Source organism: Stigmatopora nigra, chromosome 12, assembly GCF_051989575.1.
Source record: "Stigmatopora nigra isolate UIUO_SnigA chromosome 12, RoL_Snig_1.1, whole genome shotgun sequence".
Lineage (NCBI taxonomy): Eukaryota > Metazoa > Chordata > Actinopteri > Syngnathiformes > Syngnathidae > Stigmatopora > Stigmatopora nigra.
Genome location: NC_135519.1, coordinates 1,212,809 through 1,236,417, shown reverse-complemented (window position 1 = coordinate 1,236,417; position 23,609 = coordinate 1,212,809). Strand labels below are relative to the sequence as shown.

The following is a 23,609-nucleotide window of genomic DNA, read 5'->3' as shown; positions in this document are numbered from 1 at the left end:
TTTCCTTTGGGAGTGATTATTGCTGATAGGACAGCAAAAGGTGATTAGCTGCCAAGAAGCTCAGACTTGGGATGGCGCTCTTCATCAGTGATGAAAATTTGCAGACCACTGATGTCTGATTATGAGTGTGAGCATGAATGTTTGTCTGTCTTTTTGTGTTTTTGATTGGCTGGCCACCGAGATATAATCAATCGGTTAGATATCAAGGTGGAAAAGGATTTAGAAATATGAAATCGATTTCTGAAATTGCCAATAAGCCCTTTTTCAGGGATGGCAGCGACAAATTATGGGAAAAAAATCCTGAAGGAAATGCATTGAATTTGGGTTGGCAGATTGTGCTTCTCAACAGGAAAAGGACCAACGGTGGTGCCAGGTGGTGCCTTAAAGTGGGAACGTCCATACCAAGCATTGCTGACCAACCAACTGACGTGAAAATAGCCGAGAGGGGGATGCGGATCCACCTTTTACACTGTAAGAAGGTTCTCTCAGTTGAAACGTTTGAGGAGACAGGTGAGATAAACTTTCTGACCTAATAAAGCAAAACGCCAACCACTCCAGGATAGATTGGAAAGATTATTGCTCACCAAGCAATGCCATAAAACCATTGGAAACTATTTTTATTGGTTTTATTGTCTCCATATGCAAAAAAGGTGAAAGCGTTTCAATTGAGACTAAGCCTTCTTATAAAGGGTTAAAATAAACGACCAGAAAAAGAGAAGCTGCAGTGGGAGGAGCCATGTCTCGACAGGGGGGGGGGTGGGGGGGGGGGGGTGATCAGTATAGTACAACAAACAATGCATCTTCCCAGAGGTCACCAAACCTACTTTTAAAAAAACATTTGCAGAAACGGTTTCACCTGCTGTAGACACAACTCTCAAGGCAATGATAGACACAAGCGAGGAACAAGTCAGACATGGACATATCCCTTCAAGGTTCTGAACATGGATTTCATCAAGCTGAACCAAGGTGGCATATACAGGTACTGTCTGGTGCTTATTGACCAAGTGGGTTGAGATATGTCCAACCAAGAAAACGGACGCCACAGCAGTCAGAAAAGCCATATGCCAAAGGATCATTCCAAGCCATGGAATACCACGAGTCATTTGGAGTGATGGTGGTGCTCGCTTCGTGAGCCGCGTGATCCAAGCTATGGGACGGCATCTTGGAATCGACCTCAGGTATCATTGTGCCTGCCGCCCCCAAAGTGCTGGAATCATTAAAAGAACAAATGGAACAGTGAGACTCAGAGTGGTAGTGGAGGTGACTGGAGAAACAGATTCTCACACTCAGTGGTTAAATGTTCCAAGAAAGAACAGTGATGAATGCAAATAATCTGCCGACATCTTCTCGGTCTCCCACACAGGAGGGCCTGTCCCCAGGCGACCTGGTACTCGTCAAGGTGATAAAAAGAAAGTGCTGGTTATCTCCACTGGGGACGAACCTCACCGTGTGATTTTGACCGCTAACTTCACCAAGTTGGCCACCACCGTCAACGCTGATGAACTAGTGTCGGAGCTCACGACCGGGATCCAGTGTGGGGCTCGGATGTGCCCCTCAAACACAAACACTGGTCAGTCTCCTCCAAAAAACCTAATGGGTCTGTTCCCCTGGGTGCGTGAGGCAAGGAATGCCCTGCGTCTGGAGACCATTGACTGCAGGTTCCAGGCCTGTGACGACGCATCAGTCTGGCTGCGGCAAGGCCGAGAGGCCCAGGTAGCCGCCACGGCCCAGGTGATTTTCCAGGGCCGCCCTGCTCTTGACGGAGTGGCCACCCAGCGGGGACAACAACGATGGCTTGACTGGTTCTTCTTGAGCTCATGGACACAGACTTCTGCTCGTGACTGTCATTGCTCTTAAGCTTGTGATCCTAACCTGTTGTTTGCCCTGCTTCTCAACATACCATGATTGTTGAAACCCAGCTAATGCTAACTCGTATTCACATGCAACAATCCACATCCCAATCTGACCCTGATGTTGTGCTACTGTCTGAGACTGATTATGTCTTTCCAATTCTGAGACACCAGGTACCCCTCCTGGTCGGTCTAAACTCCAGTTTGAAGTAATTTGTGAAGAATTTCATTCAAAAGTAGCATCTCTAACAAACTAGGTTCCGATGTGTTTATACTCACAAACAGGAGGGATATGTAAGATAGGACAAAGTCTCTTTGCAATTGCTTGTTCATATTGTATTAGTTTTTGTGAGTATAACAGCATCGTAGTCATCCTTATGGCTGACATGTCAGCATAAACACCCAACTGTCTGACTGAATAATCAATCCTAGTGTTGTGATTGGGTTGACATGTCAGCACAAATACTCAACTGTCCGACACTGATCAATTACTTTTTGCCCTGCAAATGACTGAAACGTATCTGTCCAAAGTCCTAGTGACAACTCACTGGTCATTTCGACTAGAGTTGCAGGAACATCGCGTTGAACAGGACCCCACTGTAGGAACTCTTACTGTCTGCTTTGCAGTCTGGTAATAAACCTATTTTCTATTTAAATTGATCTCACTCTTTCTTAGCCTGCTCCTGAAGTTGTATTTTCAGACCAGAGTCTGCAGAGTGGTTCACACACTTCAGAGAGCTTTGGAAGGAATTTGGCGAGATATGTCACAAACCCGATGAAGCTTTGCACAGCCTTTGCATCTGTGGGAGTCGGCATCTCCACCACAGCTCGTGTTTTCTCTGGGTCTATCTTAAGTCTGTCTGACGACAGCATGTGCCCGTGGAAGTGACCCGACTGAAGTTTGAATTGCAGCTTTCGCTCACTTAGTCTCTATTTCACGGCTCTGTACCGCTCCATGAGCGCACGCAGGTTGTTGTCTTAGTCTCGTACAGCATCTGCTTCTGTGTCACCACACCCACCAACCAGGATGTCATCTGCTATTGGTTCAATGCCAGCTAGGCCCGCTAGAAGTTTGTGCTGTTTGCGTTGGTAGATCTCCGGTGCTACCGAGACACCGAATGGCAGCTTGAGCCACCTCATGCGGCCCCACGGCGTCCAAAACGTCGCCGAGCGGCTGCTTTCCTCATCAAATCTGCACAATAGGAAAGCGTCGCGGGCATCGACCAATGTAAATATTTTAGCCTTGGGTAGCTTGTACAATACATCTTCAAGCGTTGGCATGTGATAGTGAGACCCCAGCAGTACTCGATATAAGAGTTTAGGGTCGATACAGTCTTATCTTTTCCGGTTTTGCAACTGTTACCATATTACTTATCGATGCTGTAGGTTCGCACACAGGTGTGACATTGCTTGCTCTGATGTGTCTGTCTAGTTCGTCCTTGACACTCTCCCTTAATGCTACAGGAACAATCCGAGGTGTGCACTGTACTGGGGATACATTTGGATCAATTTCACCTGGGACTGACTCCACGGGGTCATTAAGACGTCAGCATATTTGTAAAGCAGCTGCTCTTTCGTGAGGGGCATGCCTTCTCCTCCCTCTACTTTGTTCAACTCCTCGGGTATTGTGAATGTCAATAGGCCCAGGCGCGCACATGTGGCCCCAGAGAGGAAGGGCTCTTGGTGCATTTCCACCACCTCAAAGACCATCTCATGCATTTCTCCATTGATGACGCATTCTGTGTGAAATTTCCCTTGTGATAGCATCGTTTCACCTGAGTGGAGTCTCAGCCTAGTTGATGTAGGGCTGTACTGGGCAACAACTTCTCTTAGGTCCTGCTGCTGATGACGTTGCAAGTGGCACCGGTGTCTAGCTGGCATGCTTGTCTTTTCTTGTTCAATCTCAGGTGCACAAACCATTTCTTGCATTGTGAATTCACTGTGCTGATGCATTCGGCGTCGATGAATGTATTATCCATATATCCGTCTTCATCTCTGCTCTTCCAGCACATTTACTTTCTTGGTCCTGTTAACCAGCACAAAGCATTATGGGTCAAACTGGGAACATGTTAAAGTGATGACCCACTAGATGTCACTATACATAACTGTAATCTGTAACAGCCACCGCACGCTAACAAACATTTTTTCTTCTTCGGAGCGGAGTTGGGCGTCAGTTTCCTTTCTTCTGCCGTTTTTTTTCTTAGTGGCAAGCAGAAGACAGGTAAGTGTCTTCTGCTCGCGAGTTCGGTGTGATTTTTTTTACCATTTTAGGCATTTTTTAATTTGTATACATAATATCAAAAACTGTGATGTACTTGTTATTGTCATTGTAATTGGTATTGTATTCTCTGCCACATCTTCTTTGGGTTATTTTCTGTGAAGTGCTCATAAATGTTCCTTGTAAATTGAATTTTATCTATCTTTCAGAGCTTTAACAGTGGTTATTGAATGTACAGAAATACCTTGAGTTGCGAGCCTAATAGGTTCCGAGACCAAGCTCGTATATCGATTTATTCCCATCTCAAATCAACGTTTCCAATAGAAATGAACTAAATACAAATTAATTTATTCCCACCCTCAGAAAAAAACAGATTATAATGGAAAAACGTTTTTATTGGTTCTAATTCGCCATCTACTAACAGTAACAATTAACTAAGTTATTATGTTAAATAATAAAATGAGACATTTAGTACAACGCGGGGTGCTCGCAGGAGAGACTTGACGGATGCGCTCGTAACATGACGTACGTAAACATAAATTTAACTTAAATTAAAGGTTCTGGTGGTGTTGAAGGCTCCAGGTTTTCAGGTGCCTGCTTTGCTTTTGAATTCATGTAAATTCAGCTGGCTTTTTCACATATCGACTCCATCATGCTACCTCCTGCTAACTGCTTATCTTTTATCCATATAAAAAGAAGGCTTTCCATCTCGTTATGAATGTCACTGCGCAGCTTGAAAATTATACCTTACACTAAAATTAATTATAATTTTGTATTAAAGTTTGATAACTTTCTTCTCCCGGGTCGGATCTATTTTTCCCGCCTCCATTCTGACTTTCACTATCGATGGGCTGTTTGCTTTTGTATTCCCTTCAAAATATTCTGAAAATGATGCAGACAAATGTCCTCACAATAGGATAAAGCGCGACCTCTTTCCAACGAGAAGTAATATATACTCCCAGTATTAGCGATCGCTTCGCTATTCGTGCAGAGTGACGGAAAAAAAAACACTGAAAAAGATGGAACGCTCCGTCCAGTGCTGGTAGATATATGTTACCCACAAAAGAGACGAGGCAAAAAAGACAGTGAGCTAAAATCATAAACAGCCTCTCATGTCATGGCCACCTGGCTTTCTCGTTTCTCAAAGTTTGTCTCGTATCTAGACATAATTATTACATATATATATATTATAGATTAGGGGTGACGAACAAGTAAGGCACAAAGACTAAAAATGTTTCAACTGTGAGAGTCAGAGAGCCATATCACGCAGTGACCAGCCAAACATACTGGCACACAGAAAAAAAAAACATTAATATCTATTTAAATATAATTAATTATTTGTTTTTAATGGGCTCTGATTAATTTGAGTGTTTTTGAAGAATAAAAATAAGAGAAACGAAGCGGTATATACAAAATATGATCAGAAGCAAAAAGGGCCCATTAATTTTGTCAGGCACCCGTGTTTACTTCCCTGTACTAGATAATATCAAAAAATGACAATTACATTTGAAATAGTATCAAGGTAAAATACATGTTTTATTATTTCACTTAAAAGAAATTAGTTTCAGAAGAATCAACCGAGAAAAGGGTGTTAGGGTTAAGCAAAACAAATACTGTTTTTGAGTGAATAATAATACAATTCAGAACATAGCTATTGTCACATAGCAGGTAAATAAAAAGAAATCCAAAATTAAGGGAAGGACAATGTATACCCAGATCTCCAACCAAATGTGGACTATACACTCATACGAGCTCTCTCTTTCAGGCGCAAAGGAGAATCGACGTTCCAATGTCTTGGTTTAGGTCTGTAAAACAGAAAATACATTTCATGAGAATAATTAATATGCCTGAATTGTACTTTTATTATAAATTTTCTTTATAAATATTATTATTGTTGTTGTTTTAATTTTTTTTCATTTTTTATATACATTTATAAATGGGACGGTGGGGGGTTCGTATTGTTGTCTAAAAATTTCACCAGTGGCACAGAGAAGATAGAACATATTTGCCCTGAGGTCCTCATAGCTGTGAAAGTTGTTAGAACTGTCTTGGTTGAACCTTTTTAGTAAAATCCCATAAACAACGGGGAAAGTTCTTCTGAAATGGTAGACTGGGTGGTGGCCCCATATTTTGTTTCTCTTGGATGGACACCGCCATTTTGCGGAATTTACTTTTGCACCTTGTACATGACAGTAACCTTAAGGAAATGTTACAGAATCCTCTTTTTAAAGTGCTGTAATGGTAGAGGGGCTTGACTGCTCAAACAAGCATCCAAAAATAACTGGAAACTTTCCAAACCAGTTTGTATTTATTCACAGTTCTTCAGGAATAAAATTTCTTCTTTTTTTTAAATTTCATTATATTTTTAAGGGACTTGATTGATTTTTAGGTATTCTCAGTTGTATGTATACATTTACGACGCAAGACTATTTTTGGGTATTGCAAGGTTTTCACAACTCTGCCTGGACACTAAAATGCCGTCTATGCCGAAGATAGAAGCAAGAACATTGCCATACATGAACCATCTGATGTGCATTTGACTAACCTGTACTGAGGAGAATTAAAATGTGAGAAACTTTGTCTTGCAAATCTATTCAACCATTCCACGCACCATAGTCAATCCAGAAGGCAACAGTATGACAATAATTTTAAAGCTATCTAAGAACAGGTCGGGAGTATCAAAAGTCTTAGGGATCATGGTGGGAAAACTATACCACAGAACAGCACTGGGTACGGGTTTTCGTTCCAATCCATCAAGAGGATTCCTTTTTGCCTATCTGTAGTCCTTTAAGTGATATCAGAAGATTGGAGTCAGGTGCGTTCTGTTCCCGCAGAAACCACATTTGTTAATTAATCTGTGCTGGATTGGTGGGAACAAAGTCCAGGATGCCAAATCACTTCTCAAGGGTAGCTGTGGGTCCTGTATTTTGTCCTAATGGTGCAGTCTCTGCAGATTTGATGACTCTAGTTATCTTCCTACCCACGCCCATACTCAAGTACCGTACTTTCCCACATATAAGCCGCCCCGTGTATAAACCGCACTCTTAAACTTTCCTTAAAATCGTTGAATTCTACAATTTCTTGTGTATATGCGAGAAAATATGTTAGTTTAAGGGGCCGAAATGAGTTTCCTCAGCGGTGTATCCGAGCTCTCCCTTAGAGATAATGGCCAGAATCCCTGCCATGTTGGAGTGGCTCAGAGCAGAGCCGTTACTCCTCCACATTGAGAGGAGCCAGATAAGGTTGCCCGGCATCTAATAAGGAAGCCTTTTGGCAGCCTCATTGGCACCTTACATTAGGATATGCCCTTAAGGACAACCCAGAACATTGTGGGAAACTATGTTGACAGAATGGGGTGGGAACACCTTAGGACACCCCTGGATGAGTTAGACAAAGTTGGTGAAGCGAGGTCAGTCTGGGATTCCTTGCCCAAGTTCCTGCCTCCGTGACACAACCTCAGATAAAGCCAAGAAAGCAAGCAAAGAAGGATAAACAAACCTATGGTCGTCGCCCGACCGTACTTGAAGAATGCTCGACTCACGTGAACCTGTCAGGGAACAAAAAAATTATTTATCTATGTTCATGCAAACCAAAGTAATTGACATGCTATAAGGGGAAATGAAACAACCTACAATTTGTGTTAGATTTTAAGGTCATCGGAAATTTAGGTTTCCCTGGAAATCCATAAGGACCCTAAATGTTGCCCGGTGAAATCAGATTAATTATACATTCTTATAATTTGCCTTAACGTTTTAAGATGTGTAGCCTTGAAATAAAGATTAACTCTCACACACACACAAGTTGCAATTTGTTAAATCTATTAGATTCATTTTATAATCTCTTGCCCCGACCTGATTGGATAGGGATTGCTACTGTAAATGACAAATCATGTTTTATATTTATTTATTTATTTAATTTAAGTGACCCCTGCTTATATACCGAGATTTGGACCGAAACAGCACTTATATTCAGGACAAGGTTGCTTGACATATGCAATCACTACAGTGATTGGGAAGAAAGAATAAACATTTATACATCAGAGAGGATGACGTGTTTACGACTTATTAGATACAGGTTTTTGTAATATATAATTTAGGAATAGTACATGTAAGAGGAAATACATACTTGGTGTTTTATCGCTGTAAATACAACTGACTCCGTCCTCAAAAGTTAAATTCACGCCATCACCTGGGGGAAAAAGTGGACAAAGTGAACGAATATTGTAAATTCATACAGCATGAAACAACATTCCTCAAATTTGCTTAGGTGTCTTTTTTCATAATAAAAACACTGCGTTTATTTTTAACAGGATGTTCTAAAGCTACAATTTTGGTGTACATTTTTTTTTAAAGAAATTCAAAAATGATGCTTTTTCAAAATTGGGCCTTGTTGAAAGCCGCATAAACCTGGTTTGAGTGACATACCATAGGGTGTACTGATGGCTCTGTTACTCACACCAACTTGAGAGATTACTGAAAAAAGAAAACCATAGAGATACACCCATAAAATGTGAAGTTCATTGTTATGAATACTTGGGGGAAACATACAGGTAATGTGTCAATGTCTTGTACAGTAAAAACTCAACATAAGAGTGCCCCGACATACGAGCAATTTGAGATACGAGTAAAATCTGAGTAAATATTTATCTTGAGATACGAAACAAATTTTGATATGCGAGCATACAGCAGACGGGAGAGGCTGGTCATAAGAACAGCAGGGCACTGTACTTTTGGCCGCAACTCCTTCTTGTCTCTACGTCTACATGCACTGGAGGAGCATTACCTTTTTTTTTATTCTCATTTTCTGGACAACCTGACGGTTTAGGGGCAATTCTAAATTGATTGATGATAGAGCCAAAAGCAAAGTCTTGGTCTCAAGAAACTCCAGGATGTTGAAGTGAACCATGAGAGAAACGCTAAAGATTTTGGTGGGAACATGTTATTGGTACACAGTGGAGTAGAGACAGTCGTATGGAATAGAAATAAGGCGAATGAAGAAAGAATAATTGGCAGGATTCTCAATTTTTAAGTGAGGATTCTGTCTTCAAAGAACTGACTTCAAGCCTTTGTCCTCTTTCATACTGTCATTATTCAAAATGATTGCAGTAATATGCACATGCTGCATATTACTGCAATCATGATTCAACATGTGTGAAGCAACAACATTAGGATACATTAGTTTTCTCCAATCTTTTAAAATACTACACATATGTTGACAAAAAGAATGGTTCGTATCCTTGCCTAGTATCCTGACTTGTAGTAGAACATGAAGCCAATAATAAAGGCAATATAGGATAGGACAACATAAAATAATCTAACATTTTACAGCAAAACAAAGCAATTGAGACTGAAATAGGTCAAAAGTGTTGATGAAATGTTACAATATAAAAACACCAATACCTTTTCCTTCCCAAGTGAGGGAGTTTGACTGCTGGTTTGACTTGATTCTTGACCAGACACACATACGGCTGTAAACACACATTTCCTTTTCATTAGCATTTTTATCCATACTTGTTTTCAGACATACTCAATGAATTTGAAGCACCACTGATTAATGAGGTGGCAGCTAGGCAAAATTAAATTGGTCCCAGAGGTGCTTCCGTAACTTGAATTTTTGGTAGGAAGAGACGCATTTAACGTGTAATGGCCCGAATTCGTTTTAACCTTCCCAATTTTACCAACTAAACCCTATAAAGTAGACCTGAGCGATAAAATGATAGAGATAATTATCATCAAATATTTTTTGTCAAAAATGATAACGATTTGTGAAAAAAATCGACTAAAATATGACCTTCAATTACACCAACCAAACACCAAAAAGAAAGGGGTTGCAGATGCAACATGAACGCTCGTTCCAGACAAACGTTCAGTGGATGAAGATGGTGAGGAACAACTAAACAATTAAAAGTTATGAATAGAGTGGCTAACACACTGCATGAAAGCAAAATCACAACACTGCCAAAATGAGTGATGATGAGATGCAGGAAAACACCGAACTTATCCACTAAAAGATCTAAGTGAACTCTCCATGTTGTGTACTTTCTGTATTTATGAATGTACGTGAAGCACACAGATTGAGTAAACTCCAACAGCGCTCCACATCCCTATCCCACCCACTTCTAAACAAAGTGACAAAGGATTTTTTTCTTTTTAAAATCCCTATTAAATACCTGTTCACAAAAAGTAGCCTTATTGAAAATTTCCTCAACCAATTTTAACCCACTCTTCTCATTTGATAACCTGGAATTGTTTTCTTAGTGGATATCAAGAAATGTCCCCATTTTATGCAAATTTTGTTTTAACATTACAAAAATCAAATGTTAGTTAAAACTTGGGTTAAGTTCATCCATTTTTTAAATAGCTACATGGAGGGTTAATTTACATAGTTTCTTTTTGTGAGGCTGAAAATAGTCTGCTTGCCAAAGGTGATTTTTTCAGTTGATCATTGCTGTTATTTTATTTCATTTTGCACAACAGTTTTGAAGACAAATTTATAAAAATAAAGATCCCTTCAAAAAACATTTTGGAGAGACAAACCGCTAAAAAAATTGGAGTTCTTCATCTCCGAGAATTTGTTTTTATAAGTTCGCAGCATACCGGTCCCCACAACACGCATGCATCTCCAGAGAGGAAGTGCGTTCACTGCCTGTGTCTCTTCTTAACTGCACGGCAGAGCACATTAACACGGTTCCTACCAGTTGAATTATGTATAAATGAGCGCCGCAGTATATTCATTTATGCCGCAATGGTGTGCTACGCCTATAGCATATCAAGGAATGTCAGTCATTAGAAAGCATTTTCAACGGCGACTAATGATAAAACTTTCTCCACAAAACAGGAAATGGCAAGACAGTGTAACTCGCTTAACGTTTCTTCTTTGGCGCTGAGTGCCAACCATTTCAGCACCGAAGGAGCTGCTAAAAATCCATCCTTACAGTGGTTACCGGTTGCTCAGAAAGTTTTATTTTTCAAAATCATGGCCACCACCCGCTGCCTGCCATTTTTTTCCCCTCGGTGCTGATTTGAGTGACAGTCCTCAGCCTTCCACCATTTCTTAGTGGCAACCAGAAGACAGGAAAGTGCTTTCACTTGCGAGTTTCAGTGTGGATGTTGACATTTTTATGAACCGTTTCCCCCAGAAATAATCCAATGTCGCGAAGCCGCAAAAGTTGAAGCTGCAAAGTGAAGGATCACGAAAGATGTGAAAATAAAAACTTTTATAGATTGCATAACCAAAATTGACATAGGATGGGTGGTTGGTTTGCTTAGTGAAGGACCACATCCATAATAATGTTTGTATTTAAAAGGATGAAATGCAAGTTAACTATGGACCCTATGGGATTAATATTTTAATCGTTTGACAGAACGTATTCATTTTGGGGGGGAGGGGGATTTGGAGTCAAAAATGGTTACAGACAATGACACAAAAATAAAGCAGTAGAATTACAGGAACAAATTATGCAAGCATACCTCTCACTATTGACATGTCTTCCAACTCGGTGATTTTGATGCAGTGGCTGTGGGGTGGCGAAGTTGATAGAATGCATCCTTGGCCTAACAGGAGAGGAATGGACAGAAGCCTGACGGAACATAACAAATAAATAAATAATGGCTGCAAACAGTTGGGAAATAAACATTAAAACGTTTGGGCACATTTTTTTCTGCACAACCTTTTCATGGTGGATGTGTACAAGAAAAACAATTAGGTGCGAAGGCAAGGAAAGGGGGAGTGGGGGTTGTCAAATGACGCTTTCCAAAAGAGATGAAAAGCAATAAGAATATTTTTGAATGATATGCACATTCTTTTCTCAATGAAAAAGTGAAATCTAATGGTTGTCTTAGCTTGGTCCTCACTGTAAGCTTGCAGCCAGGTCACTGTGGCTTTACAACACAATTTAAGAAACTCTCATCGCTCAAATCATCTAAGAAGATTCATCCACCAGTTTATTTTGAAGCCTGGCCCAAAAATTTAGTTTGATGTTTTGACACATCTAGGGTTGCATTCATTACGTTACCTGCAGGACAAAAAAACATGTTATTACTCATAAATCAAAATCAATTTTTTGTGTTTTAAATTACAGTAACACCTCGACATACGAGTGCCACGACATACGAGCAATTTGACATACGAGGAAAATGTCGAGCAAATATTTATCTTGCGTGGCCGGACGTTTTGGGAAAACAGGATTAGCGCGCTCGCCTCGCCCACGGATCGTGTGTATGTTTTTCCACTTCGGGACAAAAAAGAACACAATGAGAAGCATCCCCACTGTTATTTGTTCAATAAAATAATAAATTATTTTTTTCGCTGAAACGTCCGTTCGGCGAACTGTCCATTCGGCGAACCGTCCATTCGGCAATCGTCAGAGTACCTTTATCTTGAGGTACGAGACACATTTAATATATGAGCATACAGCGGAGGGGAGGGGCAGCTCATAAGAACATCATGGGCACTGTCTTTCTGGTCACAACTCACTCGTGTAATGTTTCTACGAGCACTGGGTGGAGCGTTGCATTTTTTCAGTGTTTTGTTAGTCAGTGCGAATGACGGTGCTTGTTCGCTGATACGAGTGGAGTACTACTTCCCGTGCAAGTTGTCAAGTGGTCGTGCGTTATCCTATTGTGAGGACATTTGTGTGCATTATTTTAGGAATATTTTGAAGGGAAGGCAAAAGCAAACAACCCCCGATAGGTTGCATTTGAAAGTCAGGGTGGAAGCGGGGAAAATCTTGAAGAAGAAAGGTATACAAATTTAAAACAATTAGAGTCAAGTTTAGTGTAAGGTTAGAATAAACTTATTTTTGAGTGTCCGCATTCTAATCAAGTTCATTTAAATTTGTTTAAGTTATGTTACAAGCACGTTGCCGTGCAAAAAGTCTTTGTCTACTCCCCCCTTTCACTCTGTCCCTCTCTTTCTCCCTTCAGCGAGATCCGTCTAACTTTAGTACTATTAAACCACTAGTTATTTGTTATTTTGTTGATAGATGGCGAATTAGAACAAATGCATATGTTTTTCCAATCCAATCTCCTGTTTTTGGCATTTTCTCAGAGGGTAGGAACAAATTAATTTGTTTTTAATTCATTTCAATGGAAAACGTTCATTTGAGTTGCGAGAAAATCGACATACAAGCTCACTCCCGGAACGCATTAAGCTCATTTTCAGAATATTTTGAAGGGAAGACAAAAGCAAATAACCCTTGATAGGTTGCATTTGAAAGTCAGGGAAGAGGGGGGAGAAATAGAGCCAACCCGGGAGAAGGTATACAAATTTAAAACAAAATTAGAATTAAGTTTAGTGTAAGGTTAGGTTAAACTTATTTTTAAATGTGTCTGCATTGTAAAAAAGTTCATTTAGATTTGTTTGTTATGTTACGAGCATGTTGCCGTGCAAAAAGTCTGTCTCTCCTCCCTCTCATTCTGTCACTCTCTCTCTCCCTCCAGTGAGATCCGACTAATTTTAGGGTTAGGGTTTTAGCTTTAGCCGAAGTCGGGTCGCGGGGAGGCAGCTTCCAAGGCGTTCCCGGGCCAACGGAGAGACATTGTCTCCCAAGTGTGTCCGAGGTCCGCCCCGTGGGCTCCTACCAGTGGGACGTGCCCGGAACACCTCCCGGGGGAGGCATATAGGGGGCATCCTAATCTGATGCCCGGGCCAACTCATCGGGCTCCTCTCAATCCGGAGGAGCAGCATCTCTACTCCAAGCCCCTCCCAGATGGCCGAGCTTCTTACTTGATCTCTAAGAGAAAGTCCGGACATCCCACGGAGGAAACTCATTTCAGTCACTTGTATCCGGGATCATGACCCACAGTACTTAAACTCCTCCACCTGGGGAAAGACCTGAACCCTGACCCGGGAGGGCATGCCACCTTTTTCAGACTTCGGACCATGGTCTCAGATTTGGAGGTGCTGATTTTTCATTCCGACTGCCTCACACTCGGTTGCAAATCGTTCCAGCGAGAGTTGTAGATCACGGCTTGATCGAGCCAACCAAACCATATCATCTGCAAAAAGCACGGATGCTATACTGACGCACTGTCCCCGATGTCCATGCGATGTTGCAGAGGGGTGTCAACCAAGACAGCCCTACAACATCCAGAGCCTTTAGAATAAACAAACTCCTCCCATGCCTCGGAGACGACCAGAGCAGCGTGCCGCTTGGCCACTCGGTACCCGAGAGCTGCCTGACGGCATCCCTTACTGCTGGTGTCCACGAGCGCGTTCTGGGATTGCCGCCACAACAGGCACCGACCACTTTGCGGCCACAGCTCCGGTCTTTCGCCTCAGCAATACAACTGCAGAACATCGTCCACTCGGACTCAATGTCCCCCGCCTCTTCCTGGAAATTAGAGAAACTCTGTCCGAGGTGGGTCTCCCGGGTCGCATGGGCATCTGTCGCCACCATCGAAGCCAACACACCACCATGTATGCCCACACTCGCTCAGCGCTTCTCACCGTGAGCAACTCCAGAGTGGGAGTGTCCAACCCCCCTCGAGAGGAGTGGTACCGGAACACAAGCGGTGTCAAACTGGAATTTCTCAACCTCACGCACTAACTTAGCCTCTTTCCCAACCAGAGGTGATATCCCATGTCCCAAGAGCCAGTTTCTGCAGCCGGGGATCGGACGCCAAGGATTACTCCTTTGGCTGTCGCCCAACTGTCGATGCACCCGACATCTTTGGCCCCCGGCAAAGGTGGTGAGCCCATATAAGGACTGTGACACATCATTAGCTATTCAAGCGACACATACCTGAGAATTATGTATTTTCTGGTTTGCTTTCAAGTTACAGTTGTCCACCTGCTTCTCCATAACGCAAGGCTTTTCGGCTTCCTTCAGGGCAAACTCGACTTCTGCTGCTAGTTGGTCATCTCCAGCAAAAAACTCTTGTACTTCATTACGATATTCCTGCATTGTCACCTAAAACAAATTGCATAACACCTTACAAGTGCAGTGCCTTTAACAAATGATGCATTGTGGATATTATTGTTGTATTAATGAGCAACATTGGAACAAGCAATAGCTTTTAATAAGAATTGGGATTTCAATGTACTGACCTGTAGGTATGCTGTGAGATCTTTGAGGACAGGGGACTGTTTTTGCTCCAGTAAGTGCTTTAAGTTTATAATTAGAGGAACTGTGTTCTCTATAAAAGCCTTCTTTTTAACCTGAAACCCAAGAAAAAAAAGCTTAATGGTGTTATGCAAGCTAAATTTAACCTGACAATACTGTTTGCTGGTAGAATTCAGTACTGTCGTACCTCTACTTATGAATGCCTCTGCATACAAAATTTTCCTCAAGACATGAAAAAAATATTTTACCGTATTTTCACACCTATAGGACGCACCGCCTGAAAGGGCCATCGCAGTTGCGGGTGTATTATCGTTTTTTTTGTCAATATAAAAAAAGTGCTTTGTTTCAAAGGATGCGCTGCAATGGTTGTGCTAGCATGAAGATACGTTAGCATGCATCCTAGTGTATGTTTTAAAAAGCCAAAAAGAGCAAACCTGAGTGTTTGTTTTATTGACAGTGTATTCACGAAAATATAGGTCGAAGTATTCAAACATCTAAAAATCTGTCAAAGTCCTTATCTTCTGTATACGACAGAAGTGTTTCGCCATGTGGGTGAGTTCGCCAACAATGTTGGTTTCCATCTTATTGTCAGGGTCAGACTTGTCGCCGTGGGGTTTTGTAATAGTGATTCCAGCTTTGACGAAAGCTCCAACTACAGTGCTTGCCGCCACTTGGGCCCAGGCATCGACAATCCATTCCAAATCGTCACGTAACTCGTGTGACGCTGCCTGCCCGCCTTTGTATGGAGGCTTAAGCGGTACAAGCACACGGAAGGCACCTGCCTTGCCACTCGTCTAGGATGTTTGGATGTTTGAATTTACCGTAATGCTTGAAATACGTGGAGGCTATATTTAGGGTGAATGTCCGCTGGGTTAATCGCACTATGTAGAATGTCGGTAAGAAGTACGCAAACAAAGCACACCTACTGTTTGGGCGCCTGTCCATTTCAGAGAAAGTTTTCGATTTTTAAGCCCTATAAATGTAAAATACAGTATTATGATATTTTTGAGGATCCACTGCTTTTTGCTTGATAATTTTCCTACTCTACTGGGCTATCATCGGCTGTCTCACAACAACCCAACCATGTTTCTAAACCTAATTAAACCTATGGCTGCCACAACATCTTAAACTTCTGGGAAGAAAATTGTAATTTCTGTAATTAGAAAGCATCAGGTTCTCATCAAGATAGATTTATTTCCTTTTTCAAATTGACTAATTTGATATTTTGCATTTACAAAGACAGGCATATTAACTTATGATATTGATCCAAATAATGTGCTTTTCCCTTCAAAGTAACAAATTTGTACTCCCAATTAAAACCATGAATATGGAGGTGAAAATTGGGAATTGGGGGCGAGTTATCCGCGAGTAAATACAGTAATGCGTCGCTCGACAATACATGAGGAATTCAATGAGAAGGTGACTGAGGAGGAAGCAGCCATCTTTCCAACAACACAAAAACTTTCCAACTTAGTGGAAAAAAACATCTCAAAAGTGTTGTGATCGCCCAATTTGACATTTGTCTTGTAAATTAGAATAACAGTTAAAAGTCATCAAAGGCAATTGTGTTTAGATTGATTTTTCCCAAAACGTCTGTCAACAAGCACAGCCGAAGGGAAACGTAAATCCAAACAGCTAAGAAGCAGTGGCGTTAAATAAAATGGGCGAAAAATTTGATGCCAAGATATCAAAAAACGCTAATGAAGATTGAAAGCTCAGTGTAATATTGTTTTGAGTTTTTAATTTTATGTTTATTAGATGTGTTCATGTGTTGTGCTCTCTGCCTCTGTTGCCTAACACTAGATTCCTGACAGTCGTGCACATGCACTTCAACACAAATAGATTTTGCATGTTTATTCATTTTCATGGGTTATTAAATAATTCTATGATCATTATTTCATTTTTGTGTCTTCACACCTTTCCTACAAAATTGGGACACCTCGATCAATTTTTAAGGGTTTAGTTAGTAGTTTTGTGAAGACCATGGACGATTTAGACAATAAAGTACTGCTCTACTTACAAAATTTAAAGGTTCTGGATCCAATTAATTTCATAAGTAGAGGTACGACTCCACAGTCAAACAGGTCTATTTGCATCACTCTATCACCTGAGAGGCCACTTTATTTTGAGCAGTCTGAAGAACGACTTTCGCCATAGTGGCCATGTTTGCCTCTTCTTGCTCGTCCCCGGAAGCAAGTGGTTGAAACATGGCCTGCAGCTTCATCTCCTTAAGAGTAAGTATGTTGAAGGTTTCCGATAAAATGTCAGAACCATCTGCATCAAGAGGTAGCTCCTCATCTGCAAAGCAGGCTGGAATACAAAAATGCAGATCGCCAGGACAATTTGGACAGGTGAAAAACTTTGCAAAGGTTTTAAATTATTTGTCCCTTTTTTATTTTCACAAAAAGAAGTGAAACTTGGGTGTATTCTTATTATATTCACTATCAGCACATTTAGTCTGACCTCAGGATAGGACAAATTTATGAACGTAGACAACAAGATCTTAGTTAAACTTGATAGCAAATGGGATTGTGATGATTGTTATTGACGGCACACGGTCTACTTGCCGAAAGACATTTAGCCGACAGACATCTGGCCGAGGGCCAACTCGCCGAGGGGGCATCTGACCGAACGTAGAATTAGCCGACCGACTAGCCAGCCGAAGGACGTTGTCCCGACGCGCTCGAACCCTAACCCCTAACCTCGGCCCGCAGACCATATACGGCCCGTTATAGATAACAACATTCATGTAGAATAACAAGTTATAGATAACACTAGCACAATTATCAAGAAGTGTATTAATTACATATACAGTTATAAGCATTTGAAAAGACTAGTGTATTATATCTAAATATAATTGAAATTTGGACCTACTGAATTCTCATATAGTATACATGTGCTTCTATATATATGTATGTGTATGAAATATGTATATCTCAGCAACACGGTTGCTTATTTATATATTTATTCATGTATTTATTTATTGACTTACTATTAACTACCTATTTGTGTAAAATGCCTTTCCTATTCCTGGATCCTCACCCTCTTCCTACTGCAACAAAGAAATTTCCCGAATACGGGATGAATAAAGTTATCCAATCCAATCCAAATTTAAAAATGTAAACACTTTAAATTCTGTACTCAGTTAAAATACCGTATTTTCACACCTATAAAACGCACCCGCTGACAGGGCGCTGTCTCATTTGCGGGTATATTTTCAGATTTTTGTCAATACATTGGGCACAAATGAGACTGCGCCCTGTCAGCCGGTGCGTTTTATGTGTGAAAATACGGTATTTTAACTGTGAGTACAGAATTTAAAGTGTTTACATTTTTAAATATCAATTATATTTAGATATAATACATTAGTCTTTTCAAATACTTATTACTGTATATTCAATTGATACACTTCTTGATAATTGTGCTAGTGTTCTTGTATTTTTATGGCGCTAAAACATGTAGTGGTACCTCAATCTACGATCAGCTCGTGGTGCGACAAAAATTTCGATCCAATAATTCGCCCCCGATACGTTCAAAATTTAGAGCTGCGACCAAGCCAGGTGGCCATGACGAGAGGCGGTTTATCATCGTAGAGCACTGTCTTTTTTTACCGCATCTCTTTCGTGTATAACCGATATCTACGAGCACTGAATGATTTATTCAGACGAGTTTCCTCCTAAGGATCGACCAGGAAACGCACAATGCGCATGCGCGGGCAAAAAGAGGGATTTCTGGGTATTGAAGTGTTCTCGTACACACAACACCGATAGGCAATGGCACCATTTCTCAGAATAAAACTTTGTTACCCACAATCAATACGTGGGTAGGCTATTGCATTTTCCCCCTAGCACAGGGGTGTCAAACTCCCTTTGGTCTGTGGGCCGATTACAGCTTAAGTTGAGATCAAGCGGGCCGGACCAGTAAACTCATTGCAAAATTCATAGAACTAACAATAAGCCCACTTTTTTCCTTTGTATTAGTCACTAATAATAATAATAATAATTAGTGCAAAGAATGAGTAAATAATCAAAATGTTTATTAACTGAATTTTCTTTTTACATTATGAACAATATATTATGAACGAGAATAACATAAGAACATAACTAAATGTCAATTCATGTTGTTTGCATGTACTAAAACACTGCGCCCCCTAGCGGATAATACAAGAACTGCAAATTTTAAAGAAAATTATTTTTTTATACAATGCAGCTTTCTTCCCCGGGCCGTACCAAACCACCAGACGGCGCTGAAACGGCCCGCGGGCCGTATGTTTGACACCCCTGCCCTAGCCTGTTGGCTCCTGTTGGCGGAACGATCGCTAATTCAAGACTACTTCTCATTGGCTAGTGCAGTGTTTTTCAACCTTTTTTGAGCCACGGCACATTTTTTTACATTGGAAAAATTTGTGGCACACCACTAACCAAAGATTTTACAAAATGACACTCTGTATAGTATATTTAATTACAATATAATTTCTCAATTTATTTATACTCAGTCAGTGTGAAACCTGGGCCTGTTTAGATGAACACAAAGCCGATATCCTGGCAGGAATAGTAGAAAGACACACACGAAGCTCTTCTTCAACAGCTCTCAGTCTCTCTCTGTTTTTAGTTTTTATAGCAGTTAGGCTTGAAAAGCTCAGCTCACACAGATATGTTGTGGAAAATGGGAGCAATGTCAGAACAGCTTTGTTGGCCAGAATGGGGAACTCCTTGGCAGCAGTCAACCAAAAACTGTCCAAAGGAAGATCAGCAAATCTTAGTTTTAAACCACGATCCTGTCTCAGTTCAGTTAGTTCCTCCTGCTCTTGTAAAGTCATGTCCTTTCGAACAACTGATGCCGAGCTGTATGGGTCCCTAACCCAGTCAAAGCATTCAGTGGAGGCTGAAGAGAAATAAAATGACAACTTCTCCTCAAGACTTTTCAAATGTTTACCTATTACCTCAGACAGTGCAGCAGTGTTGCTTTGCTGTTTGTCTGTGAGTGGGAACATCTCCAGGTTGGCACGTTGCACATGTTGTTGCCAGAGGTGCACCTTTAAACGGAATCCATTTATTTTATCTGTGCTTGTAAGCAGGTTTTCATTTCGGCCCTGCATCCTTGTGTTCAGTTCATTAAGATGATGAAATATATCAGCCAGGTATGCCAACTTTGCGCACCACTCATCACTTGCAAACTGATTTGAGTAATCAGACCTCTCATTTGTCAGAAACATTTTAAGTTCCTCTCGCAGCTCATACACACGGGTCAGCACCTTACCGCGCGACAACCATCGGACCTCCGTATGGAGCAATAAGGCTTTATGCTCCGCTCCCATTTCCTCACACAGAGATGCGAATATACGGCTTTTCAGAGGTCGTGTCTTCACAAAGTTCACCATGCGCACCACATCGTCCAACACAGGAACCAGTTCTACTGGTAAAGTCTTCGCAACGAGGGCCTCACGGTGCAAAAAACAGTGCGTAATAATCAGATCTGGGTTTCTTTCCTTCACTCTACTCACGAAGCCTTTGGTGCGCCCGACCATGGCTGCAGCTCCATCAGTGCACACACTTGTGCAGTTTTCCCACGTAAGTCCTCCCTGGTCAAGATATTCCGATGTGACCCGAAAAATTTCCTCTCCAGTTGTTTTTTCTGGCAGTGTCTTGCAAAATAGGAAGTTTTCTCTAATGGCATCACCATCCACAAAACGCACATTGGCCAAGAGCTGAGAATGTCCACTAATATCCGTTGACTCGTCAACTTGCAACGCAAATTTCCTACTGATGCGTATCTTTTCCAAAACATGGCTTTCGATGTCTGTAGACATGTCATCAATACGCCTGGCAATTGTGTTATCAGAGAGCGGGACTTTATCTATGTCTTTAGCCGCACCAGGGCCGAGCATCTCGTTGACAATGGCTTTACAGGCAGGTAGTATTAATGTCTCTGCCACAGTGTGCGGCTTTTTTGATTTAGCAACAAGTTCGGCGACTAGGTAACTAGCTTTGAGCGCTTTCTCATTTACCTTTGTGGTTTTTCTCATAAACGTTGCCTGTTTCTCTGTGTTTACATGCAGGCGAACAAAATAGTCTATCGGCTTGTTTTGAAGCGACGGGTGTTTCGTTTGGAGATGGCGTTTAAGCTTGCTTGGCACCATGGCGCTGTTGGATAGCTTCTCGCCACACACCAGGCATAACGGAATAGGTGTCGTCTCATCCCCGGTGAAAGTAAATCCAAACGAAAGATAGCTTTTACTATATTGCCTTGAGCTCACCGTCTTTGCTTTGTTTTCTCCACCACTCATACTAGGGCCTTTATCCGGGTCAGAATCTTGTCCAGGGCGCAGTTCGGAGTTTGCAGTTGTCCTTTTTAAAAACTTCTCCATGACTGTCACCACTGTGCATCACTAATTTTCTTGGCGGAACGTGTCAATCAACTACGTGTTGCCACACGGACAAATATTACATTACGCTGCCAGCCTTTGCAGCACGGACATTGGACAATGACATCATATTTGCAGAAATCTATTAATAAATGTTAATTTAAAAAAAAGGATATTGGTAATTTCTCACGGCACACCTGAGGATCTCTCACGGCACACTAGTGTGCCGCGGCACAGTGGTTGAAAATCACTGGGCTAGTGGTCGTGTGTTATCCTATTGTGAGGACTTCGGTGTGCATCATTTTCGGAATATTTTGAAGGGAATACAACAGCAAACAGCCCATCGTGAGGGTGGAGGCGTGGCAAAAAACTAACCCAGCCAGAACGAAGGTATAAAAAAAATAAAGCAAAATCAGAATAAAGTATTTTGTAAAGTTACATTGAACTTATGTTTGAGTGTCTCTGTATATATTAGTCCAAATTAATTTAAATTTGTTTGTTCGGTTAGGAGTGCGTTGTCGTGGAAAGTCCCGTCGACTTGATCACACTACCTTCCGCTAACTGTTTATTTTTATCCGTATTAAAAGAAGGCTCTCCATCTCGTTATAAATTTACTGCACAGCTTGGAAATTATGGTTGGTGTTTGGAAGCCTTGATGTCCTTAATAGAGAGGCCGGTCGACTTGCCGAAAGACACTTAGCCGAATGACATCTGGCCGACAGCCAACTGGCCGAAAGACCATCTGGCCGAACGTAGAATTAGCCGAACGACTATTTGGCCGACAGACTATCTAGCCGAGGCGCTCGCCCCGCCCCCGGTCGTGTGTGTGTATCTCAAACTCCAAAAGAGTTATCAATTAAAGAACTACTACAAGTTAAAATATGGTGCTGCTGCTTAATAACAATATTCCTGAATACTCGTCCCATGACAAGAATATTCAGGAATATTTTGTATATTTTCAATATTCATAACGTGCTAAAACCATGTGGAAAACAGCATTTAATGATTAAATACAGATACTGGAGCTCTTTGGAAGTTTAAACAGAGACCAGGGTAGTGATTTCCCTGGTAAAAGACAGCAATGGACGTCAATGAAGAAAACCCCCAAAAATGCACAAAAATGACTTTAAAACCAGACGAAAACAGCATTAAATGAATAAATACGAATACGGCCGCATAAATAAAAGTACTGCCGATTTTTAGAGACTATAACCGAGTCCAAGGTGCTTGATTTCCCGGTAAAAAGTGCACTTTTAACCCGGGACTGGAACCAATTGCAGTAAAATGATTTGTCCATCAGGTAGAAGTGTTCTGCCGATTCAAAACCAGTCTTGAGTGCGTACGGGTGTGTATTAAAAGCGAGTCCACTCGGTTTTGGTGGGTCATTTTGCACTGGGAATGTGTCTAAAATTGTCTGGAGTATGATTCCTGGACTTACTAAAAAACAGATTAATCACAATGTTTTCTATGCTGGCGTAAATTACAGGATATACTGTCATATTGTTCTCGAAGCCCTTTAGTCTGTATTTTAGTAAGTCTAGGAATCATACTCCAGAAAATTTTAGACACATTCCCACATTTTCTGGAGTATGATCCTTTACCAGGGAAATCACTACACTGGACTCAGTTTAAACTTCCAAAGAGCTCCAGTATCTGTATTCAATCATTATGCTATCATAATGCTGTTTTCAACGTGGTTTTAGCACATTATAAATATTATAAATATACAAAATATTCCTGAATACTTTCGTCATGGGAAGAGTATTCAGGAATATTTTTATTAAGCAGCAGCACCATATTTGAACTTGAAGTAGTTGTTTAATTGATAACTCTTTGGAGTTCGAGATACGCAGAAATATATACCTGTTAAATATATTTTAATCTTAAATAAGGTCCCAATATTTTAGGAAATATATATTCAAAATGATTTGCTGAGAACCTTAATTCAAAGATTAATCTCAGTGTTCTATTCTGGCGTAAATTACAGTATCTACTGTTAACACTCCTTTGTTGTTATCTGTAATTTGTTATTCTAAATGAATGTTGTGATCAGTAACGGGCCGTATATGGCCTGCGGGTTGAGGTAGAAAAACTTGTACACACACACGACCG

At 41.0% G+C, this 23,609-nt stretch overlaps 1 protein-coding gene across 1 annotated transcript in view; it reads right to left on the bottom strand.

Annotated features, from left to right (window-relative positions):
- Window positions 1–5,585: 5,585 nt before the first annotated feature.
- ncapd3 (non-SMC condensin II complex, subunit D3) overlaps window positions 5,586–23,609 on the bottom strand; it is a 38,398-nt gene continuing 20,374 nt past the window's right edge. Inside the window, exons 28-36 of the mRNA XM_077729913.1 lie at window positions 17,241–17,443; window positions 15,118–15,228; window positions 14,813–14,980; window positions 11,538–11,647; window positions 9,468–9,535; window positions 8,493–8,540; window positions 8,194–8,256; window positions 7,567–7,615; window positions 5,586–5,873 (exon numbers count right to left, since the gene is read on the bottom strand). Coding sequence (XP_077586039.1) covers window positions 5,804–5,873; window positions 7,567–7,615; window positions 8,194–8,256; window positions 8,493–8,540; window positions 9,468–9,535; window positions 11,538–11,647; window positions 14,813–14,980; window positions 15,118–15,228; window positions 17,241–17,443 — 890 coding nt within the window. The 3' untranslated portion in view covers window positions 5,586–5,803. The remainder of the gene's footprint in view (window positions 5,874–7,566; window positions 7,616–8,193; window positions 8,257–8,492; window positions 8,541–9,467; window positions 9,536–11,537; window positions 11,648–14,812; window positions 14,981–15,117; window positions 15,229–17,240; window positions 17,444–23,609) is intronic.